Source organism: Marmota marmota, unplaced genomic scaffold (assembly GCF_001458135.2).
Source record: "Marmota marmota marmota unplaced genomic scaffold, marMar, whole genome shotgun sequence".
Classification (NCBI taxonomy): domain Eukaryota; kingdom Metazoa; phylum Chordata; class Mammalia; order Rodentia; family Sciuridae; genus Marmota; species Marmota marmota.
In genome coordinates this window covers 33,056,268-33,082,782 of record NW_026000005.1, presented here as the reverse complement: position 1 = coordinate 33,082,782, position 26,515 = coordinate 33,056,268, and the positions used below count along the sequence as shown (strand labels likewise).

Below are 26,515 nucleotides of genomic sequence, written 5' to 3'. Positions count from 1 at the left end.
TAGAAAGTTTTATGTCCAGCATCATCACCAATAACTCTGTTGACATATTAGTCTCTTCCTGGGCACAGAAAGCTTCTTTGGTATCTTCTTTAACTTGACAGTGGGCAGATCTTGTCTTACTTTGAGAGATACAGGATGGAACTGGACTGTTTGAACACTGAAACACTTGAAAATATTACTTCCCACAGTGTCTTAAACACTGGTCTTCAAATGTGATACAGAGACTACTGTAATGATGTGTATACATCACAGGGATTGCTTAGAAAAAGAAAAAAATGCCTGAATTGGCTATTTTGAACTGCGAATATATGATTTTGAAATTCATCTGTGGCTTGGAATCAGTGCCTCATAACCTGAGGTTCAGGGCACTTCACTACATTGATGAGAAATGATAGAAAGTTGGATGGATGTAACTCCCCCCGCACCTTCCTCACATGTTAAGCTCATGGTATCTTGTCTTTTTTCTTCCCCTCTTCCTCTCATGGGTGGAAAATATAGGTCTTGATTCCCCATCTGGCATTGACTTCTCTGACATCACTCCCAACTCTTTCACCGTCCACTGGATTGCGCCTCGAGCTGCCATCACTGGCTACTGGATTCGCCATCATCCTGAGCATAGTGCCGGGAGACCCCGAGAAGATAGAGTGCCCCCCTCTCGGAATTCCATCACCCTCACCAACCTCAGTCCAGGCACAGAATATGTGGTCAGCATTGTTGCTCTTTATGGCAGAGAGGAGAGTTCCCCCTTGATTGGCCAACAGTCAACAGGTAACTTATAGTCTGTTCTTCAGAGAAACCCAGACTTTCCTGTACAGTCAGTACAGTCTATGAAATAACTTAGCTTTATGTCAGCAGAGTCATCCTCTCCCCCCAAAATAGATCATGGTTAGAGACACAGAGAAGCCAGTGAGAGAATGTGTGGAGGAAAATCTCCCTCTTAGAATATGGTGAAGAAAATAATTTCTTTATCCCAAGAAATTTCTCACCTGATTTAGATATTTATATGTTTGTAATTACTAAAGTTTTATTTAAAATACAGAAAACCATTTCAAAGTTCTCTTAAAAATATAATTTTAGTATAATAGTGCCATTATTCTTGGAAGATAGATGCTGAAGCACTTAGGGGAGAAGTGTCATCTTGATGTCTCTATCTTAGTCTGAAACGATGTTAATCATTTTAGGTTATTAATGTTAAGGGAGAAGCAAGTGTTGCAAATGTTTCCAAACAGTACACACTTAAGAGGAGGACAGGTGGCTATTCATTGTTATTATTTTTGTGACTTTTCTATGGTCTTACTAAAATAAAAAGTGGAGGGAACAAAATCCTTCAATAAATTTGAAACAATCATTTTATCACAAATTGAATAGTCTCTTAACCACTTTCCTTGAATTGTTCATAACTTTTAGTTCTACTAATTTCATACAGTATTTACATTTTTGTATGAAAGAAACCTAAAAACGATGTCCTGGAAGATGAGCAAAGAGAATCCAATTATCATTTGAAAGTTATGGATGTGAAGATTTGTCCCTCATATTTTCTAGTTTCTGATGTCCCAAGGGACCTGGAAGTCATTGCCTCCACTCCCACCAGCGTATTGATCAGCTGGGAAGCCCCTGCTGTCACAGTGAGATATTATAGGATCACCTATGGAGAAACAGGTATGTTGGTTACTGGATGCTTCACATTCTTAAGCAGACCAAAATCTGCTGTGAAGAACCCAAAAGCTCAAAATGGACATAAAATTAAAGTAATTTTGGCAGCGCACTTGCAGACACTTGTTTATTCCAAGAATACCTGGACTCTGCATATGATATAGTTGGTTATAAAATCAAGAGAAAAAGTTGTTTATACAATACAACTAGAGGAGGAATAGCAGAACTGAGGAAAAAAAGATTGTCAGTTCACAAATATATTATCACTGGTAAAATGTGATTTTTAACTTTTTCTTCATTTTACTTTTCTGTATTCTCTAATTTTTAGCATAAAAACATTCCATGAAAAAATTTTAAAAGGATGAAGGACATGCGATCCTAGTTTGAGGGCTTACCTCTCCTCCCTTTTAATATTAATCTACAGCTTAGTAACATTTCAAAGTTAGAATGTTAAAATAACATTAATTGCAATTTTCTCCCTATTTTATATACTTTTCAAGGTTTAGTATGTGTATAAATACACCTTCCTGTCCAGAATTTATTAATAACACTCTTTAAAGGGGAATAAGTAATAAAATGTGATTTACATACTGCTTTCAATATGTTAATTAATCAGTAATGCCCAAGTAACTCCAAGCCCCTCACATTATGGACTAATCCCTTTTCACACAGGAGGAACGAGCCCTGTTCAGGAGTTCACTGTCCCTGGGAGCAAATCCACAGCTACCATCAGCGACCTTAAACCTGGAGTAGATTACACCATCACAGTGTATGCTGTCACTGGCCGTGGGGACAGCCCAGCCAGCAGCAAGCCAATTTCCATTGACTATCGAACAGGTACAAAGTTCTTTTATGGAACAACACAGGATTATTTATTCAGATAACTTTTACAATGTTCTCCCAATATATTTTCCTCACCGTGAGCTTGATTTCCTTTCTTTCTTCTCCTCCTTTTTTTTTTCCTATTCTTTTTTGCTGGGGATCAAAGTCAGTACCTTGTACATGCTAAAAAAGCACCCTACTACTGAGCTATAATCCCCAGCCCTGGTCTTTCTTTTTAATAAGACAAAATCTTTAGTTAACATTATAAGGCAAATATACAAGGAACGACTTCAAGAGCACAGATTTTTTAAAATGTGTTGTTAATTGATATATCTCATGTGCCTCCTGCAAGAAATAGGCAGAAAGAGAATATTCAACAAATGTTTGTTGAGAAAGAAATGAATGTATTGATAAGATAAGAAGACAAACACCTACCTGGGGTGTAGCTTCTTTGTGAATGAAGCCATCATCTTGAAAACGTTTGTAATGCACACCCCACCCCTCAAAGCTATCTCTTTATTCTTACAAAAGAAACACCTGGGAAAGGTTAATAGGAATAAGAGATCTTTGAATATGTACCAGAACCAAAGATAAGGACTCCTCTAGTCTTGTCCCCCAGGACTGGGCCTGCACTGGTTTCTTTTTACTTTTATTTGTAGAAATTGACAAGCCATCCCAGATGCAAGTGACTGATGTTAAGGATAACAGCATTAGTGTCAGGTGGCTGCCTTCAAGTTCTCCAATTACTGGTTACAGAGTGACCACCGTTCCCAAAACGGGTAAAGGACCATCACAAACTAGAACTGCAGGTCCAGGTAAGAATAACCCTCTTGTCACATACAGCAGGATCAACAGAGTAGGACAACATGATTTTCCTTCTTTACTAGATGGCCACCTTGTCATGGGGACCATACATTTCATGCCATATGTCATGGTTTCCCATTCATGAGCTCAGGACTCAAGATCATTTCCAACTCACTTCACAGTAGCAGTTTTAGGATGCACACATTTCTGGTTTTACATGCATGGTTCTGTTTAGTGACATGGGCCTCTTAAATTACCAGATCCGTCTTTGTGGTTTTGTTGGTATGCACACCAAGAAGAATAACTGACTTTTTCAGATTCTTGTAGATCTGTTGTTTTTATTTTTATATAAAATATTTGTGAAAATAGGATCTCAAAGCAACCTCAAAACCAAGTTAATTTTCTTTCTTCCTTTTTCCAAGAGCACCATCATTCATTGTTGAGGGCATCGTATTAAGTTTTTGACCTTCTCCTTGAATGTGATTTTATTCCAACATGGAAAATTGTATTAGCAATAAACAGGTGTGTCCAAGAGGAAATTGATATCTAACTCCTCGATATTTTCATGACAATTCTGCAAATATAAATTCGAGACCACACATGCTTACTATCAAACTCCAGAAGTCGCTTGGATGGCTTTATAGTACATAGATGCTACATTTGCTTTTCACTCCCCTTGCAGATCAAACAGAAATGACCATTGAAGGCTTGCAGCCCACAGTGGAGTATGTGGTTAGTGTTTATGCTCAGAATGGAAAAGGAGAAAGCCAGCCTCTGGTTCAAACTGCAGTAACCAGTACGTAACAAATGTGTGGTTTCCTTTTCTAAAGTCAAACTTTATTCTTGGGTCTGAATGCCCTCTGCATGTCTTTTACTATTTTATACAGAGGTAGAACCAGCTTATTGTTTAGTTTGTATCTTGAGCTGAGTCCTTGACAAACATTTTCTTTCTTCCTGCCAAGTAGTGAACTTACAGAAAAGAAGTTGCAGAACTACCATAGTGAATTGCTGTGCTTTGAATTTCTTTTGCTCCAGTGGCCTCAGCAAAATCTTATTTGCCTATAGCAAATCTACAAAATATTTTGCTAGGACCTTCTTTTCTATGACTGGATGGTAAAGTTGAATAAAGTATATATCATGAAGTTACCATTTTTGGAGGACTGTGGCTGGAAAAACATTTCATATGAATACTTAATAAGAAAAAAAGAAAGAGTTTAAGAAAGCTTATAGCGATCTGAATGTAACATTGAAAATCAACGTTACCACTTCCAAGGCATAGAAAATCCAGGTCTATGAGACTAACATCACATTGCAAAACAAATCTTAGTGGAATATCTTTAAATCAATGCAAGTATATCCCCAACGTGGGGACATTTGCAGAGTGCCTACGCATCTCATGTACATCTATTTTGATAAGTTATGCAACATCAAATATTTTCTAAACCAAAACAATTTTAGGCAAGTGTCAAGTAATTTTCCATTGACTAGTGGGTTAATTGCAGTGTAATTCATCAAAGAAAATGATATCTGCAAAACTGCTTTGCATGTTATAAAAATGCTTATTTCACAACTTGCTTTTCACATGACCTCTTACCATTAATTTGCCTAACAGACATTGATCGCCCTAAAGGACTGGCATTCACTGATGTGGATGTCGATTCCATCAAAATTGCTTGGGAAAGCCCACAGGGGCAAGTTTCCAGGTACAGGGTGACCTACTCAAGCCCTGAGGATGGAATCCATGAGCTATTCCCTGCACCTGATGGTGAAGAAGACACTGCAGAGCTGCAAGGCCTCAGGCCGGGTTCTGAGTACACAGTCAGTGTGGTTGCCTTGCACGATGATATGGAGAGCCAGCCCCTGATTGGAACCCAGTCCACAGGTATCTTGGTAATCGCACCACCAGGGTGCTCATGGGAGCAGTGGCTTTAAGCCTTGCTGAAAGTCTACTTTATCGGGCTATTCATTCCCATGTAAGGGGTAAATAAATAAATAAAATAAACAACCCTCTTTAGAAAAGACCCTCTTTAAAGAGGAAAGAGGAAAAACAATCAATTTTAGGTGGTATTAGGTAAATAAATCTGATGAAAAGAAATATTGGAGTAGCTTGGCTTATACATAAGGCCATGAAACCAGACATCTAAAGATGATACTAAAATTATGGATATTTCCTAAGCTATGACTCCCTGTGGTTACTCTCACACTATGTACAAAGGAAAGCAGTTTGGCATCCTAGAGTTTCCTCTAAGAAAAGATCCCAACTAGGACGTTTTATAGCAGCATGATTCTGAGAGCACATGGGTAAGACCTTTCTCCCCTGGCAAGATAGCTTATGCTTGTGTATAATTTGCTTAAAGGATTCTGATTCAGACACACAGGAAACAGTCATTAAGGCAAATTCTTTCCACAATTCTTTATCCTCTTGTGCTTTATTGCTGAATCAGAGTGGAATGCTAAAAATTTGTCCTGGTGATGGTATAAACCTTAGCGGTAACAATCTGATTACTGCTCTTTGCTTCTCTTTTCTGCTTCTATTATGATCTAATTTTCTTCTTATGTCACACCACAGAAATACTTTAAGTTTAGCAGTTACATCTGCCTTGGGGTCCGAATAAAAAGAGATAATAAAAACATAATTCTATCTTTTTTTGGATGGAATACTGTGAATGGTTTTCCATACGAACATAATTTATATGGAAAAAGGGCCATTGTTCTTTTCATACAAATGGAAAATCAATTGTAATGACTAATAAGCCAATTTGACTCTTTTGTTTTTTAAGGAAAAACAAATAACTTTGAAAACCCAAAGTTTCCTAGAGCTCAAGTATTTAAAGTGTTTTCAGGATTTGAGAATTGGCAGATATAGAACACACATTTCAGCAAACTTTCTTTCTTTTGTATCCCTTCTTGTTACGCTCTCCTACTGAATCTCTTCTGGACCAGGGAATCCTCTAATCCAACAAGAACTATCCCTTCTACCTCCTGGAATTCACTTTATGTTCCCTTCTCCCCACTTCTTGTAAGATAACCTTTGACCAATGACCATCCCAACAGCCATCCCTGCTCCAACCAACCTGAGGTTCACTCAGATTACACCAACAAGCTTTAGTGCCCAGTGGACACCACCCAATGTCCAGCTCACTGGATATCGAGTACGAGTGACCCCCAAAGACAAGAAGACCGGACCAATGAAGGAAATCAACCTCGCTCCTGACAGCACCTCTGTGGTTGTATCAGGACTCATGGTAAGAAGTGACTTCTGTCATTGGAATAAAATAGAGCCTCTCTTACATAGTTTATTAGGTGGTAGAAACATAATCTCATGCTCGATCCAACTGATCTTTTCCTCTCCTATCAAATAATTTTATTGTGATTTTTGTATCAAGAGAATTGCTTTTTGTTGACCTAAGCTTTTCCAGATGACTATTGGAACAGAATTTTATAAATAGCTTTGGATTTTGTGCAGCTCTTTTGGAAGTATTCTATATATGTGGGGGGCAATTTGCATATTGATAGGCTGAGTACATAAATTCATTTAGTTATACATTTTTTGAACAATGTCATCTTGGCAAGAAATGTTCTCCAGATTGTACCAACCAACTTGACCCTACCCTCATTAAAAAATTTTTAAATCCCTCTAGACTTGTATATGGAAAACTAGCTAGAATACCAGAGAATTAATGTGTATCTTAAGACCAGTTTCAGGGAAACTACAGAAAGGGGTTTCAAAGACAGAAAAGAAAATTATCTTTGTCTATGACCATAAAAATTCATGATTTACACCTGTCATATCATAAAAGAAAAAAAAACCAGGCTCTTACCCATTTTTCTTATTTTTTCATCACCAGTTTTACATGAAAATGTGAGTTATAGCTTACTTGGGCATAGGCCCATAAGAGCATTTTAAAATTCATTTAATTTCAGTCTGTTGCTGGTCATCTGTAGTGTAGAGATGAAATTAATCTAGGAATTGACAGTGTTGTGAGATTTGTTAGTTTATTTCTTTTTTACTAATAACCACTGAATTATCTAAGCCATGGTGAAACTCCCGGGGCTTCTAGCAATGACACTGCTAAAGCTCACCATGCCCTTATTTCTAGGTGGCTACCAAATATGAAGTGAGTGTCTATGCTCTTAAGGACACACTGACCAGCAGACCAGCTCAGGGGATCATTACCACTCTCGAGAGTAAGTAATCCAATTTTCTAGTCTCAAAATTTTCTGTATAAACAAAGAATGATAAATGATCTCTCTGGTCACTAAGTTAAAAGTGGAATGAGTCCCAATCTGGAAATTGGTGGGATTCCCTATCTTTTTGACTGTTACCTTTTTTGCCCCTTCAGAAAGTATTCCACTAATACCTAAAATGAAATCCTTTCATAATGGCATAACATTGGAGTTATAGATTAGGAATAACAGCTACTTTATGCTCCACTTGTTAGAATTTGTTTTCCTGGAGTTAGGTCTGGGGAGGACATGTTGACTTCTGCTGTATCTTAACAGCACCATAAGTATGGGATCAAATTTGGCCCAGATTTTAGTTTCTGCTCCATCAATAACTTGCTGAGCGCTCTTTCAGCCGTCACATAAAGTGTCAAAAGTTCCATCATCTATAAAATAGAGATAAAATAGGAATCTTTTCTGTTGAGAGAAAAGATATGAAACCCTATAAAAACGACGAAATACTAGCAATAATACTGGCTATATATACATATAATTGCTAGCTGGCCATGCTATTATAATTCCTACCACACACTTTTACAGTACAGTAAATTAATCATTTTAATACTTACTGAAGTATTTGTAGGTACTATAAAGTCAGACCTAGGAACCACTGGTAGTATTTATAAAGCTTTTCAGTTCTTCAAAGAAAAAGGCACCCTATGTAACTATTTCCATATTTCCTAATTACTGTTGAACGTTCTTTGAATGCCAAGAGAGATAATCTACAAATTATTTAATCAATGTATTTTCTGAAGAGGATGTATTTTTAAAACATAAAGAAATTTTTTAAAAGATCGAAATCTCACCTATATGAGCCAGGCAGGCACTAATCTCTAGCTATAATCCCATGCAGATGTCAGCCCTCCCAGAAGGGCTCGTGTGACAGATGCTACTGAGACCACCATCACCATTAACTGGCGAACCAAGACCGAGACGATCACTGGTTTCCAAGTTGATGCCGTCCCAGCCAATGGCCAGACCCCAGTTCAGAGAACCATCGGCCCAGATGTCAGAAGCTATACCATCACAGGTGAGGGTACCCACCACCATCACAAGTGACAATCAATCAACATTCACAATGTAAACCAGCTTCTTAGTTATTCTATGACTTACATGATTCAATTTATTTCCAATATTTTATGATAACACAGCTTGAAACAGTTATTCTCATACCATAATCAAAAATAGTTTTGTCCTTTGAATCTCTGATTTTGGTCTAGTGTGTGGTCTCAGAGAAATGGCCTTTTATCAGATTTGTTCTTTCATCCCTATGCCCTTTCTTATTTAAAAAAAAAAAAAGTAAAATAATGTAAAACCAAAAGAAATAGGGTCTGAGGATGCGGTTCAATGGTAAAGCACTTGGTGAAGCTCTGGCTTCCATCCCCAGAAGCACAAAAAAAAGAAAATAGAAAAGAAAAAAATGAAATGGTGGTGTATAGTTCTTAGCATTAATATAGATTTTAAAAAGACATAATTAATAAAGACAAACAACATTACTTAATAAAGGTCAAAGTTCAGAGGGAATTTGATAAAATAGATCAATTTAGGTCTTTTTGTGCTGTACAATTCTGATTCCAGGTACCACCTAATTACCCTATAGAGAAAGTACACTCAGTGGGCCACCCCTCATTCTCCAAGAGGACTGCTTCTAAAATAGCGTTTTTGCATTTGAAAATTTATTTTAGTTGGTGTCCTTCTCTGCATTAGTGATTTGCTTTTAAGTATGCTCCACAATAACAGTTAATATCCACACCATGTTCTACTTTATTGTTCAAAGGTAGACCACTCCCGTGGTCTGCATAAACATGGGTGGGTAGATGAGCCAAGAAAATTGCAGGTGTGAGCTTGAAAACTTTCCTAGTAAAGAAGAACACATAAAAACCATCTCCTCTCACATCCCAGGTTTGCAACCCGGCACGGACTACAAGATCTACCTGTATACCCTGAACGACAATGCCCACAGCTCCCCCGTGGTCATCGATGCCTCCACTGGTAACTGCTTTGTGCTGAAGGACACCACTGGCTTGTAGTATAATCAGACACATGAACTTAAGAAACAAATGAAGGGTCTTTGTAATATGACTCCCTGTGAACCATGTGAAGAGCTTACAGAATTTCGCTCTCTTAAGTCTGATTAAAAGGGCTAGGGGAGGGGAATATGGGAGCATTTTTTTGGCTTTTATTTTCTGAAACTTAGTTTTGCTTTCTTTTAGCCATTGATGCACCATCCAACCTGCGCTTCCTGACCACCACCCCCAACTCCTTGCTGGTAGCATGGCAGCCACCCCGTGCCAAGATCACTGGCTACATCATTAAATATGAGAAGCCTGGGTCCCCTCCCAGAGAAGTGGTCCCTCGGCCCCAACCTGGTGTCACAGAGGCCACTATTACTGGTATTATGCTCCCTTTCCTCTTTACTCCCTCCAACAGTCTAAGTCTTGAAACTCCATTTGTATCTTTGATGCTATATCATGAGAAAGGGAAGCCCTGCACTTCAAAAGGCATTCTCCACACAGTACCAGGAGAACTCAATACATCTCAAAAGACACTAGTTCATGAAAATGCAAGTTTTAATATTGTTAGTGGCATAACTAGATTTTGGGTTTTTTGTTTGTTTGTTTATGTTTTGTTTTGTTTTGCTGTAAGCTTATCTGTAAGTTCAGTGCTAGAAAAAGATGTTTTTCAAAGTAAACTAAGTGTGATCCTGCCATCACATTCAGCTCCCTATAGCTCTGGTATCTTGCAGGACTTGCCTAACTGCTGTGTACCACAGAGTAGGTCTGGAGGCAGAGCCACCCCAACCACCCACATTGGAGAGAATGCCTGGAATGGGGCATAAGTACTAGTTTTACCATTTAAGAGGTCAAGGGCTGGCTAGCAAGGGATGCTTGCTCCCCAGGAGCCTCAACTGCTGAGATTGACTCCTGCATGAGTGGCTGAGCCCTCCATATGACATGACGTTCTATTCTACCCATCAGGCCTAGAACCAGGAACCGAGTACACCATCTACATCATTGCCCTGAAGAACAACCAGAAGAGTGAGCCCCTGATTGGGAGGAAAAAGACAGGTAAAAAACACTTTCCGGGTAATGAGAGGAACGTTAAGACCAAACTAATGAATGATGGATTTTGTATTGTGAAAAGGGTCTCCATGTTTTGATGTGTATCTCATGGATGCTTTTCTAATGGCCCAATGTATATTTTGTACTCTCTGACAGGAGGAATAACTGAACATCCTCTGTAGAGTTCCATTTTATTTATTTTTATTTATTAAAAGGCCAGTCGATATAAAACCTTGTTATTACCTTTCAAAAATTCAAATCCGATATGAAATATAAAATCACGTTGTTATTGCTATTGTTCTATACTTTGTGTTGACTATTTTTTTTTTTTAAAAAAAGGAGGGATAGAAACCCCTTCCATTGTTTTATTATTTGATTTCTGAAACTTGGAACTAAATAATGTTTTACTTTGTCATTTGGTTTTAGTTGAATTTGGAGAAAATGCTGTACATATGGCAATAGGAAAGCTTTCAAAACAAATATGTGTTCTTACCTATTTTTACCATTTCCAACCATGAAAACTATTGATTTAAACCTCTGTAATTCTCATACTTCTGATACTGACATGATTGCTGTGGGTTCTAGTTCCTATAATTTGTTTCTCAGGTTTAAAGAGAGAAGAGAATGGGGTGGGCAGGCACTACACATTGCAGTTTCATTAGGCTTAATTTGAACAGAGGCAGCTTCTATGGTGCTCAGTGGTTCAAAGCTTTGTGTCTCTAATAAATTCATGCTAACACTTTTTTTCTTTCTAAACTATAAAGAAACCTTTGAGAAAAATCATAAAGTTTTCTTTCTGGGAAAAAAGTGTTTTTTGTAATCTGAGAACTGCTGGTTTTCCAGGGGCTTTGATCAGGTTGATAAACAATCTTCATTGCCTGAATTGATAATGGTTGCTACTTACTGAAACTTAACGCGCTTTGCTTTTTTTGCTCTAACCTCTCTTGGCTAGATGAGCTTCCCCAACTGGTAACCCTTCCTCACCCCAATCTTCAAGGACCAGAGATCTTGGATGTTCCCTCCACAGTTCCAAAGACCCCATTCATCACCAGCCCTGGGGTTGACAATGGAAACGGTATTCAGCTTCCTGGCACAAGCCATCGGCAGCCCAGTTTTGGGCAACAAATGGTCATTGAGGAACATGGTTTTAGGAGGACCACACCACCCACAGCGGTCACCCCCGTAAGGCATAGGCCAAGACCATACTCGCCGACTATAGATGAGATTCATGTCCCCAGGGGAGAAGTAGACTACCACCTCTACCCTCACATTACGGAGCTCAATCCAAATGCCTCTACAGGACAAGAAGTTCTCTCTCAGACAACCATCTCTTGGACCCCGTTCCAGGACAGTTCTGAGTATATCATTTCATGTCAGCCCATTGGCACGACAGAAGAACCCTTACAGGTAATCAGCTCCCTCCCTGCCTGTGGCTGGGAAGCTCAGAAAGGAATAAATTAGAGGAAAGAAGTGACAAAGTTTTCCTTCTGGGAAAGTGTTTTGTAATCTGAGAATTGCTGATTTCCCCAGGGGCTTTGATCAGGTTGATAAACAGTCTATATTGCCTGAATTGATAATGGTTATCAATTGGTAATGGTTATCAATTCCCATGGGCTTCTTACTAGTAGGATTAAGAGGCTCTGATGTAAAATGTCTACTTCTAGGACTTTTAGAGAGATGGCACACTTAAGCACTGATCATTTATTAAAAGTCCATATGGCTCTACTTGGGAGGATGTACCAGAGAGCATCATTAGCTTTTATTCAGTAGAGAATGAAATCATTTGTATTATCCTCACACATTGGAGGCTCCAAGTAAGATGAACAAAGAGATGATCTTAGAAAAGAAGAAAGATATTCCACTGAATTTACATTTGTGCACCATTCTTAGTTTGTCCTTGAAGAATCACATTATCTATAGTACGTACAAGGAAAAAGAATGTAGGAGGAGCTGTGCATGTCCGCTGTTAGAAGTAATTGATTCTCTCACTAAAACCCCATCCTTTAATTTGTCCCACTGGCACAGTTTTCAAAAATGACTATGTTGTGGGAGATTCCTGAGCTTAGAAACCTGAGTTTGAGGATGTGCCATTGTTTTAAGGACTCTGTATTGTGTTGTGGTCTACTGCCCACTGTGCATGGCCTGCCTGTCTCCACAGAGAGCAGTGTCTGTGCTTGATGTGAAAGGATCATGCAGGGCTTCCATGGGCTTCTACAGAGCCACATCTAGTAGGATTAAGAGGCGGCTAGTCTCGTCGAGGGCTCCTGCTAACTATGGAGCACATAGGCAGACTTTGGGTAGGAAAATCTGAGAGATGTGACTGTTCCTTGCTCATTCCATTTCTCTCCTTGGCCAGTTGGGACTCCTATATACCCCTGGTCTTTATTAGTTTCCCTTTGATTTGTTTAAACAGTGAGGGTTAATGATAAGGGACCAGGGGAGCCCACATCTGTTCTTTACTATAATGCTCTCTCCCCATTTTGGCTGTACCAATAATTGCAGTTCCGAGTTCCTGGAACTTCCACCAGTGCCACTCTGACAGGCCTTACCCGAGGGGCCACCTACACCATCCTAGTGGAGGCAATGAAAAACCTGAAGAGGCACAAGGTTCTGGAGGAGGTTGTGACTGTGGGCAACCCTGGTATGTAAATTCACATGTGGTTTAGGCACATGCTCCTTGTTGGACTGCACCAGAGAAGGCTTTTCCTAGTGACTGTTCCTTTGTTGCTTGTTGCCTTGCAACTGTGGGAAGTATGCCTACCATCAATATGAAGTAAATGAACAACCTTAAGTTCATTTAACTTTAAGTGTCCTCACCAACACACATGCAGTGTTAGGATAACAGGCCTGGGAAGGGCTTCAGTTATTTAGCCCAAAAGTGTTGAATCCTTCCCAGTGTCTTGAGTTGATATGAGGCACTGGTTTCCTGGTATACTTTCCCATATCCCTTCCTTCCCACCATGCTGTGGTCCCCTAGAGTGATTCTTAGTACCAAAACTAATGGGAAGTTCTCCTCTGCAACCCATCTTTATCCAAAGAGCTTCCTTATTCTAAAGTTATTTCACTTTTTTTCTCCTGATGATATAGGTGTAAAACCTTCATAAAGGTTAAATGATCATTGACTTTATTGTGGGGTGGGGACAGGTATTGGGGATTGAACCCAGGGGTGCGTAACTACTGAGTTACATCCCCAGCCCTTTTTATTTTTTATTTTGAGATAGGAGCTTGCTCAGTTGCTTAGGGCCTTGCTAAATTGCTGAAGCTGGCCTACCTTAGCCTCCCAAGTAGCTTGAGTTTCCAGGCATGTGCCACTGTGCCCAGCAACCACTGACTCTTCTTTGTAGCACCTTGCAAGTCCTTTCAAGCCAGTAGCATGCCACCTGCGTTTTACTTTGCAGCAGCTGATGATATTCACCCAGGAACATGAGATAGGATATAATCAAAATCATGAATCCTGAATCTTCCCACTGGAAGGGTCTCCTCTCCACATCAACAAGGAGTGGTAACTCCTGTCTATGCCATGTGACAGAATTTCATCCTAGGGTCCAGTTATGTAATTTCAGCCACCTTCTTCATCTGACAGAAGACTACTATTTTACATGTGTAAACTTTGGAGAATTATAGCAGCTAACTGCTGGCAGGCTGGGGAGAGGTTCTTTTGTGTTTGTTGTTAGGTATTGCATTTTGTGATTTTAATGGCAAAATTGTTGTGTGAAAGGAATTTTTGAGAACATAAAGGTTTTTGTGCTTTTCCACATCTTTTTTTTTTCTTTAAAAGATTCCATCTCCATAACATTAGTTACGGTGGAATTTTAACTCCTGAATATTTTTGGAATAATGAATCCCCATTTAACAGTCTTAAGTTCTTCCTGTTTTTCTTTCCTACTCCTTATTCCTGGCAGTGGTGTTCTTCATGATAGCCAGGGTCTCTTGACTTTGAAACATTTCAGAATTTTTAGCTCTCTAAAATATATTTCCTTCTAGAGTGATGCCTTTTGAAATATTAGGCACTTCCAATATCTACTGGATTTGATTTTACACTGTTAAAAAAAATACACACAGTGAGATTTAAAGTCACAGTAAGTTATCATATTCAGTTTTTAGAGAAGAACTTGAGGCATGCTTTATTTGCAGATTGTTTATCTATCTATCTATCTATCTATCTATCTATCTATCTATCTATCTATCTATCTATTTATCTATCTATCTATCTATCTGTATCAGGGACTGAACTCAGGGGCATTCAACCACTGAGCCACATCCCCAGCCCTTTTTATTTTTTATTTTGAGACCGGGCCTTGCTATTTTGCTGAGGCTAGCCATAAATTTTCAATCCTTCTACTTAGCCTCTTGAGTTGCTGGGATTACAGGCATGTACCCAGCATGCCTGGCTTACACAAATTATTTAAAACAAGTTTTTCTAAAACATAAAGAGACAAGATCTTAGGTCACATGATGAGACTATTGCTTATTCCTAACTCATGTACTTCCCATTTGATTTCTCCTAGATGAAATAGTTGGTTTTATTAATAAAATCAGTTTTACTATCATAATAACTATTTTGCAAAATCTAGGATTTCCAAACTATTATGCAAAAAAATGCAATAATAAAAGTGAAGACTGTATTATAACAGTATATAAAAATGCTAAGACCTTTGCATTATAAGCAGAAGGTAGCCTCTAATAATATTTCTTAGTTTAGTGAGCACTTTCTACAGGTTGGCAAAGGGACAATGTGTTGGCTTCTTGGTCTTGTGAGAGAGATGCTAAGTAATTAGCTCAAGGTCACTCAGGTCCTGATGGAGAGGCATTGCTACCCTTGTTCTTACCTAGCTTAAATTGCCTCAAGGTCCATTCCATGTTCTATAAAGTAGGTTTACCAGAAATGATAATTTTTACAATTGAAGACAAAAGTGAAAGATGGGCTCCTTTTCAGATGCTGGTGGCAAGTGTCCATTGGCTACACCTTTACATCATTTATGAGACTGGCTGATGCATCCATAGAGCAGATGGAATTTTAGAGCTACCGGAATTTTTCTGTTAGATTAAGTCATTGTATATAATGTTCTGGTTTCTTCTTCTTCTTCCAAACCACCAATAATATGTCTCTTTTGCTTTTTCTTCCTTTTGCTCATAGGCCCAAACCAACCTATTGATGACACCTGCTTTGACCCCTACTCGGCTTCCCATTATGACATTGGAGACGAATGGGAGCGAATATCTGAAACTGGTTTTAAACTCACGTGCCAGTGCTTGGGCTTTGGCAGTGGGCATTTCAGATGCGATTCATCTAGTGAGTAGCTTGCTCTGATCATCCACTCTTCCTCCATCTCCTCCAGTTCCATACATTCGCATTAACGTACCAAGGAGTCATGTTTGGTAGACACAAGCTCTTCCAAACATTTGAGAAAACTGTTGGACTCAAAGTAACATTTTGCATCATTGAAAAATGATGGGAAATTTTACTTGTTGAATATTGCTTCATTTCAAGTCATATGCTAATACAACTACTGATTAAAGCAAGTTGTTGGTGATGCTTTTGAAATTTTCTGTTAAGTCAAACTCAGTGGAGTCAGTTCTCATTGAGAGTACCAGTCAGAGAAACCCCAATTCTCTTTTAATCTTTCGTGTTGAATGTGGTTCAAGGTGATGATTCATACTCATACTCATTTAGCACAGATCAAACATACACATGTACTACACACACACTCTCACATTATACACACACATCACAAATATACACATTGAATATATGCACACACACACACACACACACACACACCAGCCACATAGTTTGAATATTGCTAGTAATGTAAAGGAAAATGTACAGATATTCTACTTGTCCGTAATTTAAAAGCCACTTCACCAAAAAATATTTGATTTTCAAATTATAGAGATTTTAAAATTTCAAATTACAGTGATCCTAGGATTTATCTATTGTGCTTTGAGAGTTAGTATTAGAATTTATAACCTTTCACTTATCCTTTGATTTTAGGAGATATAATCATTATTGACCATCGGTTCATTTTTACAGGTGTTAACCATTATACCATTTTATAAACAAGCCTTTTATCGACTTTTACAGAAATTATATTCATGGAAGTAAAACAGAACAGATTTTTAAAGATTTCTTAAAAGTGTTTTAGTTGACTTGTATACATGAAATGGCTTAATCCAGATTGAAATTTAAAAGCCAACTGATTTTTACAGTGTAGACTTCTGTGTTTGGCCACCTGAAAATGGTATATAAAATTGGAGAGGCTGAGCAGAAGTATGGGCGTGCGCTGCAGTAGAGTTGGGTATGCTAACATTTGGCAGCAATGAGGTGATTGGTTTTTAACTTCTGAAAATGAACTACTTTTTAACAGTTTGCCTATTTTTTGCCTGTGTAAGTATAAGGTGCAATTGTGGGAGCAGAACTCTAAGGTTGTTTATGAGAGTCTTTAGATCAACTTACATATTCTTTGCTTGAATGTCATAATTGTTTAATGCCTTTTCTTCCAATTTGAGGAAGACTGAATTGTTGATTTTATAAATTAGAAGAAAAAATGCATTCTGATGTAAACTTCCTAAGTGTGTTCTATTTAGTATAAATCTCAGAGACTAAAAGTCATCTTTTACATATGGTAAAGGGATAGGACTTGTGGATCCTCTTCAGCACCAGGTCTCTATTTGTAGGGATGATAGCCAGGGTTTATCATTGTTTTGTCATCTATGTTTATTCTTTCTTTCAACTTACATGCAAGAGGTGATGTCAGAAAGAAAATGCTGATCTGTTTCATTGCACTTCTTTGTATCTAAGGTCTCTGCAAATCCAAAACTGATTTTTTAAAATACATATATATATATATTCATATTCCTAAAGACTACTCTGATCCTGCTTTCGTTCACCACAATTTTAAACCTTAATGAAAATTCAAATGGAAATCATTGACCAAGTTCTATGACATGATTACTGCAGAGTGCCTTAAAATGGCCTAGAAAATAATAAATAGTAGAAACTATATTTTTAAGTACAACTGAAGAATCAGTTCACAGTAGGGATTGTGACCTTTAACTTGTTATTCTTTCCAGATGTGTGGATTTTAAAATCCTGTATCCCAGTGTGCTTTTCTCTTGAGAGTCAGAACACAAATAACTCTGCCTGTGATTTTCCCACCCACACAGAATGGTGCTACGACAATGGTGTGAACTACAGGATTGGGGAGAAGTGGACTCGCAGGGCAGACAACGGCGAGATGCTGAGCTGCACGTGCCTGGGCAATGGGAAAGGAGAATTCAAGTGCGATCCCGGTATGTCATTGAGAAAGGTTTCCGGAGCTCTACTGGCACACCCACTTCCATTATGGGCTGTAACTCCCATTCACAGGATGGACTGGAGACTTTAGGTCCCCTTGAGGTTTGAACAGAGGCTTTGTTCATCTTTTGATTTGGAAAAGTGGAGGTGAGCCTCAAAAAGGAGTCATGATGGAATGTTATTACAAGCCACTTTAGCACTTTTCTGAGTATTTTGATCATTATCTGCAGTGAAAATGGTGGAAGAAGTCTCTATTGGTCTGTCAATTCAACTTTTAAAATATGATTTTCATTAAACCTATTAGATCTAGTTTGTGGAAATGCTGCCTTAAGATCTGAGGAGTAGTACCTCTCTTATGATGAATTATATAAATTTGTGTAATTTGGTCTTTGATGATACAAATTTAGGATAAAATAGAACCCACCCTTGTATCAAGCTGAGTCTGCGTTGCTGTTCTTGGTCTTACATGTGCTTCTGATTTGTGCCTACATGTAGATGGGACAACATGCTACGATGATGGGAAGGTTTACCAGGTGGGAGAACGGTGGCAGAAGGAATTTTTAGGTGCCATTTGTTCCTGTACATGCTTTGGAGGCCAGCAGGTAAGATGGGATGTGCCAGGTTCCCTGCAATTTAGATATGACACAGAGGAGGCTCCTGTATTTCCATGCTGTGTGCAAGGTGCCTCCGTGCCTCTTATGAAGAGTTGATAAGACTCTGGAGCATCCTCCCTGAGGATGGCAGACAGCCCCTCCCCATGCCTGCTCTTCTCAGGCTGTTCTGTTCTTCAGCACTGGGAGTGTTACCTGCTATGGAGCACTGAGTAGCCAGCTCTATGCTGATGGACAATTTCCCTGTGGCCTTGTTGTGAAATATTTCAGATAATACTTTGGGTCTAAGAAAATTCCACTTTGTGCCCTCTCTTAGTCCAAAAATATATCCTTGTACTAAGCTTTACTAATAAGCTAAGTAAATGGGACAAACAGGAAATGAGAAGTGGTCATGACTCTTACTTAATGATATAGTCAGAAATTAAATTAGTATGTATTTAAAATCAAGCTAATTAAGGAAGGTTTTTGAGTTGAGTCTGACAAATACAGTTTTGGCTAGACTGGAGTCAGCAAGAAAGGGTTTATGGAAAAGAGAAGCATAAACTGGCTGGACTTGGGATATCCCGTCTCAGATTTGGTTGAGGGAGCAGAAAGACAGTAAGCACACCCCCAGGGATAGGATGAACTGGCCCAGGTGGGCTCCAGTGAACCAAACCTCTGCCTAAGTGTCTTGTTGTCAGAAATTAGATGGCAAAAACATCCACTATTTAAGCCAGTACTCCTCAGCTATTTCTAATATATGCCCTCCTTCATTGTAACAACAGAATGCTGTGCCTTTCCCAAATAAGTGAAATTTCAAAGGGAAATGACTCTTGTAACTGGAAAGTAATGGAAGGTTATAGTCCTTCATTTTCAATGGAGACATGCCTTTCCTAACAGCGCTCCAAATTCTGATCCATGGGAAGGAAACATGCTTCCGCCCCAGGCGAGGTCCACAGCATGATATATTTGGCATTAACCAGTTACAGATGCACAAGAAGAAAATGAGCGTGATGGAAAATGTACTTTGGGGAGATTCATCTGGCAGCAGGGAAGCTTCTTCAGGGTTCTCTCTGCATCACCTTACCAAGGGACACAGCCCAAGGAAACTGATCTTATTCCATCCCTAGTGTGCGAAGGTGGTCTCTTTCTTTCAACTCCCCCTCTTTCTCTCATAAAGACTGATCATAGAACTCAGCCACTTGGTATAAAAATGTGTAAAGGAGAATTTATTGGGAAGTAGACATTGGTCACACTTCAGTCTCTTTGTTACTTAATGAACGTGAAACCTTTCCTCTGTGACCCCTATTCTGTTCCAAAGTGCTCAATGAACCACTTATGACAGGAGTAGGAACATTCCTGATTCTGTAGGTAGGCATTGACCTGTATTATGTTAGGTGTTATGGGAAGTAGGCTACAAAATGGAAAATGTCTAGAATATATAAAAGATATGAAAGAATGTATAAAATATATAAAAAAATAAGAAAGAATATATTAGTGTTCTTTGGGTTGCAAGAGGAAAGTCCTGTTCAAGTTAAGTGGGCAAAAATGTCTCCCATAATTGAAAAGTTCTGTATCTACCAGCTTTAGGGGCAGCTCCCACCATGGCATCTGGAGTCTGTTGCTCTTGGGCTACCTTTTCTTTTCTAGTAGATTCCCTGCTTATGGTGACATCCATGACCAGCTTCAATTTTACCGTCTCCCAATTTAGGAACAGAGAAAGAGAACTCTCATTTCCTCACACTTCAGGCAAAAATCTGAGAGAGCTTTACTGGTGTAGCGTGGTCTGTTCCTATGCTCCACTCCGTTGCTGGCCAGAGGCAAGACTTCCATGTTACTGGCCAGGGTGGTTTAGGAAGGGAGTAGCCATACGATGCTGGAAAGACCTTGGCTAGAGTCAGCCCAACTCCATGGTGGCAGCCCCAAACCATGGCCCATTGTGTGACTTCCCTCTCCCTCCCAGCAAGCCACTCCTCTCTTTTGGATCTCTATTTCCTTTGCTGTATAATGAAGATATGTGTCCATGTGGTCTCAAGTCTCTTTTAAAAGCTCTAGGATTCTTTGAAACAATGTCTTCCATCATCTAGTATATATTAAAAAAAAAAAACAAAAAAACATTGCTGAGGATGTCGGGACTGCAATCAGACTTAGCAGACTGAGTGGGATTTAGATAGGAAGAGAAGAGAGGAAATTCCAAGAGAAAGACAGTGTATGCAGAGACTAGTGTGAGCTTTGGTGATAAACCAAAATGTATTACAAGAGTTGCAAATGCATGAGATTCTCATCAGTGCTTCTTTAGTGATTAACTGCTTTTATTTGACCAACACACAAGAGCTGAAATTCTTAACTCAAGCACTAATTATGATGCCCTTGGGTTGTCTGTCATAAGCTCCATTTGTTTCATCTCTCTCCTCCAGGGCTGGCTCTGTGACAACTGTTACAGACCAGGTGGTTCAACTGTTCCTGAAGGCCCCTCCTCAGGTCACTCCCCCAACCAGTATACACCCAGATATCATCAGAGAACAAACACTGTAAGTCCATTTGCCCCTGAAGACTCTCCCTAAATGTAATTGGATGCATGACAGGGAATCTCTTTCTGTAGATTCCTTTCTTCTGAATGAACCAAATATTTGTTGTTGTTGTTGTTTGTTTGTTTGTTTTTTAAAGATCTCTTAAGTGACTTGTGTGGAATACCGTATCCTAAAGCATCCTTGAATTTTTGAACATCTCTCATTGCTCAGTATGTGGCTGGGCTCTTCAAACTAGAAAGTTTCCTTTCTATGAACAGTTGTCACAAGTCTTCCCTTCCCACCCACACCCCCCTATACTTTAGAGCATTTGCTACTGATTCTCTTCTTCTTCCATTAACAGAATGTTGATTGCCCAATCGAGTGCTTCATGCCTTTAGATGTGCAGGCTGACAAAGAAGATTCCAGAGAGTAATATTTGCAACCCAGCAGAACAAGCATCTATGTCTGCCATGGTCTATCCGAAGTCGAGTGATGTTAGCAGATCCCATCTTTGAATGTTTGTTTCTTTCTTAGCCTTTTGCTCTGGAGACTCCAGCTTCAGCTCAACTCACGGCTTCTCCAAGCATCACCCTGGGAAGTGTTTTGAGACTTTTCTCATAAATGAGGGCAGTATGTTGCCTGTTCTGCTTCAGAATAGTCAATACTGCTCAGTATTTTAAATGAAATGATTCTCGGTGTGATTTGGTTTGAATAATGTATCGAATAATGTCACCAAAATTTTAAATAGGAAAGTTGCCCAAACACTTCTGCTTTCATTTAATTGTCTGGCCCACAATACTATAGGAATGGCGTGTCCTTGCTACTGTGATATTTAAAATATCCACAGTATTCACTTCTTCCAAATGATTCTAACAGTTGCTTAGAAGTGTCTTTCTCTTACCTGTTATTTATCAATTTTTCTCAGTATTTTTATACAGAAAAAAATTGTATTGAAGACACTTGGTATGCGGTTGATAAGAGAAATTTGGTATAATTATGGTTGGTGATTATTTTTTATACTGTATGTGCCAAAGCTTTACTACTGTGGAAAGACAACTGTTTTAATAAAAGATTTACATTCCACAACTTGGAGGCCACTTCTTTTTATATCAGGTATTTGGGGAGGAAATAATAATCACCATGAATGTTCTTTTTCTTTTCAATTCATCAAACATTTAGATAGCTCTGACATGCAAGGCTCTTTAATTCTTGGGTTACTTCTGCACAAGGCTTTCTGCTTTTTGCTGCAAAAACAGATTCACTTTTGTCATTTCTCCACTCTTCAAGAGCAGAGAGATTTATGTTTTTTCCCTTAACAGATTTAAGTAGCCTCTCATCTTTATGAAACATGCCAGCTAGCACTTCAGAAGCATAATTGAAACAACCTTTAGTTGCTTTTTTCTAAGCATTATTATTCTTCCCTCCCTCCCTCCCTCCCTCCTCCTCCTTTCCTTCCTTCATTGAATAAACATCTTTTCAAATAGATTACTTGTGAGGAAAATAAAAGGATAGCTGAGCTGTTAGTACTTCCCTGTACTATACTATTCAAGTAGCTTTGTCTTAGGGAATCCCCACGGTATAATAACCTCATCCAATCTGTCTTAATTCATGTCAACTGACACTTTAGCATGACTTGATAAACTACCATCTCAACAGTTGCCTTACTCATGGTCTGCAAAGATCATTTCCTTTTCAATTTCACCTTGGGGAAGCAACAAAACTCTGAGATTAAATATGACATTCAAGGGAGGGGGTATAGCTCAGCGGCAGAATGCTTGCCTAGACTGCATGAGGCCCTGAGTTTGATCCTTAGTACCATGAAAAAAAAAAAGAAAGAAAGAAAAGAAAAGAAGCTGGGCATGTTGGCGCATGCCTCCAATCCCAGTGGCTTCAGAATCTGAGGCACAAAGATCAAGTTCAAGTCCAGCCTCAGCAATTTAGTGAGATTCTCTCTCACAACAAAAGTACTAGGTGCTAGGGATGTAAGCTCCGTGGTAAAGCACCTCTGGGTTAAATCTCCAGGAGAGAGGGAGGGAAGGAGGGAGGGACGGAGAGAGGGAGGGAAGGAGGGAGAGAGGGAAGGAGAAACCCTTTAAAAATCTCACTTTCAGAATAGTAAATCATGGCATAGGAAATAGTTGATTAATAATTAATAAAAATTCAGGAAGCATGTTTTTATATACACATTTGAATTGATTTAGTTTATAAAATGCTTTGACATTTAGTATCTCATTTTGGGGAGATTTTATAGAGACTACAGGTCAGATGAGTTTTCCTTAGCAATATACGGACCCAGACTCCAGATATCTATTTAATATCACTAATCTTTCAGCTTTACCAGTCTATCAGTTACAGCCTAGCTGTTCCATGTCTATTAAAACAACACAAAAAACACAGATCAAAGTGATATTAAATGCCTCTCAGACATAAGTGGGGTCACCCCTGCTCATGGAAGAGAAGACTAGGACCTAGGACCAACCTACACAGTGTACAGTAGGTAATTCTATCAAAGACGCCTGCCCAAGAGAAAGCAAACCCCCATAGGTGAGGGACCAAGCAGCACCTCGGCTTAAGCTTAAAAGGTATTTATATCTGAAAACAAAGTCTACTGGATTTTTTCTGACATAACTTTCCTATGTTCACATATAAATATACCATCAGTGAAACTCCACATCACATACAACCACAAGAATGGGATCCTAATTAAAACAAGTTATACTCCATGTATGTATAATATGTCAAAATACACTCTACTGTCATGTATCTAAAAAGAATAAACAAATATAAATTATTTTAAAAAACAATCTACTGGATTTTCAAAAGCAGTATAGTAAACTTATGAATTAAACTCAGAACAAATCAAGTAAATATAAATGCTCTTTTCTGTCTGGGCATTACAATGCAAGACATGTATAATAGTCTTTTTTTATTAACCATTTCTCGGCAAAATCATTCAAAATAAAAACTAAGTATTTCCAAAGATCTATTACAGTTTTTAATTGACTCATGTGACTGTTCCCACTGAGAATTCTCTAAGCAAGGCAGATCAAAAAGACGTAATTAAAAGACCAATCTGGATTTAGGCAACAAATGGGAAGAAAAACCAGGTGAAAGTAATAAATATTATCAGGCTTTAAAAAGAAAAATAAAGGTTTTTAAGTTTTACTGTGCCTTGCTGTGCTTGATTTGTAGTAAAATTTGTTGTGTATTAATATTGTTTTCAGATCTAATGACCTAAAAGAATTATGCAAATTACTTATAATATCACTATGTATGTAAGGCACACTTTCTAGGGAGGTGAATAGAGAAATAATCAGGTGGATATTACAAGTTTAAGAAATGACTTTTTCTATTTAATTATATTTCCATTGAAAATTCTATTCCATTTCTAGTTGTATGAAACTCATTAAAGTGATTAAGAAACATCATATCAGCACATTTAAGTGCTGAAATTGCTTCCTATTCAGTAAGTTCCCATTACTGTGGTAGGGAAAGTGGCAGGCTACAATTTTGAAAGTCTCATTTTCAGGGAATACAATGCTGTTGTTTTTTTAAAAAAATAGTTTCCTGTTGGGACTCCTCATGTTTGGGGATATTTTAAGATTGTCACAAGGACGGCAAAGCAGAAGCACGTACAGATGACCTTAGACTAAGAAAGTTCTTTTCAAGAGTGATGGCACTTAGATTTGCAATGCGAATTGTTTTCATGATCACATTGTCCCATTCCATAATCTCATTAAAATAAGATTCAATTTGAATTGCAAACAAAATCTATATAAATTACAAATAAGGAGAAGAAAATGCCTTGTGTAATAAAAAAGCAAGAGAAATGGTGCTTCAGAAGCTAAAAGCCCCAAATGGAAAATTCCTTTTTTAACATTCCTCAGTAGAGCCAGATATAGATATTAAAGTGTGTTTTACATTACCTTGAATTCTTTTTTTACTTACTCTTTAGAGACATACGGATTTTAACAATTCTAGAAGCTAAGTTTATCTCTAAAACTGTTTTTATGTGGAGTCTCCCAAAGGCTTTGCAATTAGCATTGGTTGGGGATGGCAGGAAGTCACAGGAAGCACTCTGCACTCCAGGGTTGGAGTCACCCGTCCTGTGTGCTGTGCACCACAGTGGGCTCCCTTAGGTCAAACAAATTGAAGATCAGGAATTCTTCCAAGGAGCTTGTTGTATGAGAGTACTTTGGAAATGGCCATTTCCTTCCAGAAAGGAGGCACTACTTTTGCCAGGTGACTACTAGTCAGGACTTTAAATGTAAACTGCCAGTCTTTGTCTCAGCGTTGTTTGCAAAATGCTCAACAACCAAATACTGTGTTATGGCTTGGCTAGGCGGTGTCCACCAAGAGCTCCTGTATCAATGCAGGGATCTTCAGATAAAACGATTATAGACTGTGAGAGCTGAAACCTAATCAGTGGATTAATCCATCTGACGGATTAGTAATTTGAAAGGAATACTGTCCTGGGTGGTAACTGTGGGCAGGCGGGACATGGCGGAGAGGTGGATCTCTGTGGTGTGCCTTTGAAGACTTTATCTTCTCTGTGGCCCCTTACCCCTTCTCCCTCTGCTTCTTGGCTGCCATGAACCAAGCAGGGCTGTTCTTCCACCATGCCTCACCTTGGGCCCAGAGAAATAGAGTCAGCCCTGGATGGACTGAATTCTTTTGAAACCATGAACCAAAATAAACTTTTTCTCCCCTAAATCATTCTTGTTAGATATTTGATCACATCAATGAAAAACTGACTAACACACACTGAAAAGCTATTTTGACTCAAAAGCATCCTGCTCTGGTGGAGGAACTGAAACCCTCCTACATTGCTGGTAGAAAGGAAAATGGTGCTGCTGCTCTGGAAAACAGTCTGATGGCATCTCAAAAAGCTAAATATAGACTTACCATATGATCTTGCATTTCCACTTCAAATACCCAAGAGAAATGAAAATATAAGTTCGGATCAAAACTTGTACACAAATGTTCACAGTGACATCATTCATATCAGCCAAAAAGTAGAAACAACCCAAATGTCTATCAACTGAATGGATAAACAAAATGTGGTGTATCCGTGTGATGGGATATTTATCTATGAAAAGGAATAAAGTACTGGTACACTCTGCAACTCAAAGTTTCAAAACATTATGCAAAGTGAAAGCTAGATGCAAAAACATTATGCTAAGTGACCCCATTTGAAAATGTCCAGCATAGGTCAAACCCATAGAAACAGAAAACAGATAAGTGGTGGCCTAAGGTTGGGGGAAAGAGAGAATGGGAGAGCATGAGTAATAGAAACAAAGCTTCTTTTTAGGACAGAGAAAATATTATGGGACTAGATAGTGGTGATGGCTGCACAGCTTTGTGAATACACTTAAAACCACTGAATTGTATGCTACAAAATGGTTAAAATGGTAAACTTCATGTGATTTTATCTTGATAAAGAAAAATATACTTAACAGAAAGTATCTTTTATATCCCTGTGCTTATTCTAAGAAGTAAAAAACAGAATAGATGAAGGTTGAAAGAACGCAGGAGCTTTCTGGTTACCAATCT

General features: G+C 38.6%; 1 protein-coding gene across 10 annotated transcripts in view; it reads left to right on the top strand.

The window, feature by feature from the left end:
* Fn1 (fibronectin 1) overlaps window positions 1–22,048 on the top strand; it is a 64,621-nt gene extending 42,573 nt beyond the window's left edge. For 3 of the 10 annotated variants that reach the window (XM_048808509.1, XM_048808510.1, XM_048808511.1), the window contains 19 exons: window positions 499–768; window positions 1,543–1,659; window positions 2,326–2,490; window positions 3,135–3,290; window positions 3,962–4,075; window positions 4,892–5,161; window positions 6,334–6,524; window positions 7,380–7,467; window positions 8,357–8,533; window positions 9,406–9,495; window positions 9,717–9,896; window positions 10,482–10,571; window positions 11,518–11,972; window positions 13,068–13,206; window positions 15,703–15,858; window positions 17,733–17,858; window positions 18,358–18,464; window positions 20,870–20,983; window positions 21,324–22,048. In XM_048808509.1, coding sequence (XP_048664466.1) covers window positions 499–768; window positions 1,543–1,659; window positions 2,326–2,490; window positions 3,135–3,290; window positions 3,962–4,075; window positions 4,892–5,161; window positions 6,334–6,524; window positions 7,380–7,467; window positions 8,357–8,533; window positions 9,406–9,495; window positions 9,717–9,896; window positions 10,482–10,571; window positions 11,518–11,972; window positions 13,068–13,206; window positions 15,703–15,858; window positions 17,733–17,858; window positions 18,358–18,464; window positions 20,870–20,983; window positions 21,324–21,395 — 3,077 coding nt within the window. In that variant the 3' untranslated portion in view covers window positions 21,396–22,048. The remainder of the gene's footprint in view (window positions 1–498; window positions 769–1,542; window positions 1,660–2,325; window positions 2,491–3,134; window positions 3,291–3,961; window positions 4,076–4,891; window positions 5,162–6,333; window positions 6,525–7,379; window positions 7,468–8,356; window positions 8,534–9,405; window positions 9,496–9,716; window positions 9,897–10,481; window positions 10,572–11,517; window positions 11,973–13,067; window positions 13,207–15,702; window positions 15,859–17,732; window positions 17,859–18,357; window positions 18,465–20,869; window positions 20,984–21,323) is intronic. The other 7 variants (XM_048808512.1, XM_048808514.1, XM_015481341.2 and 4 more) reach the window with 4 other exon arrangements.
* The last annotated feature ends 4,467 nt before the right edge of the window (window positions 22,049–26,515 follow it).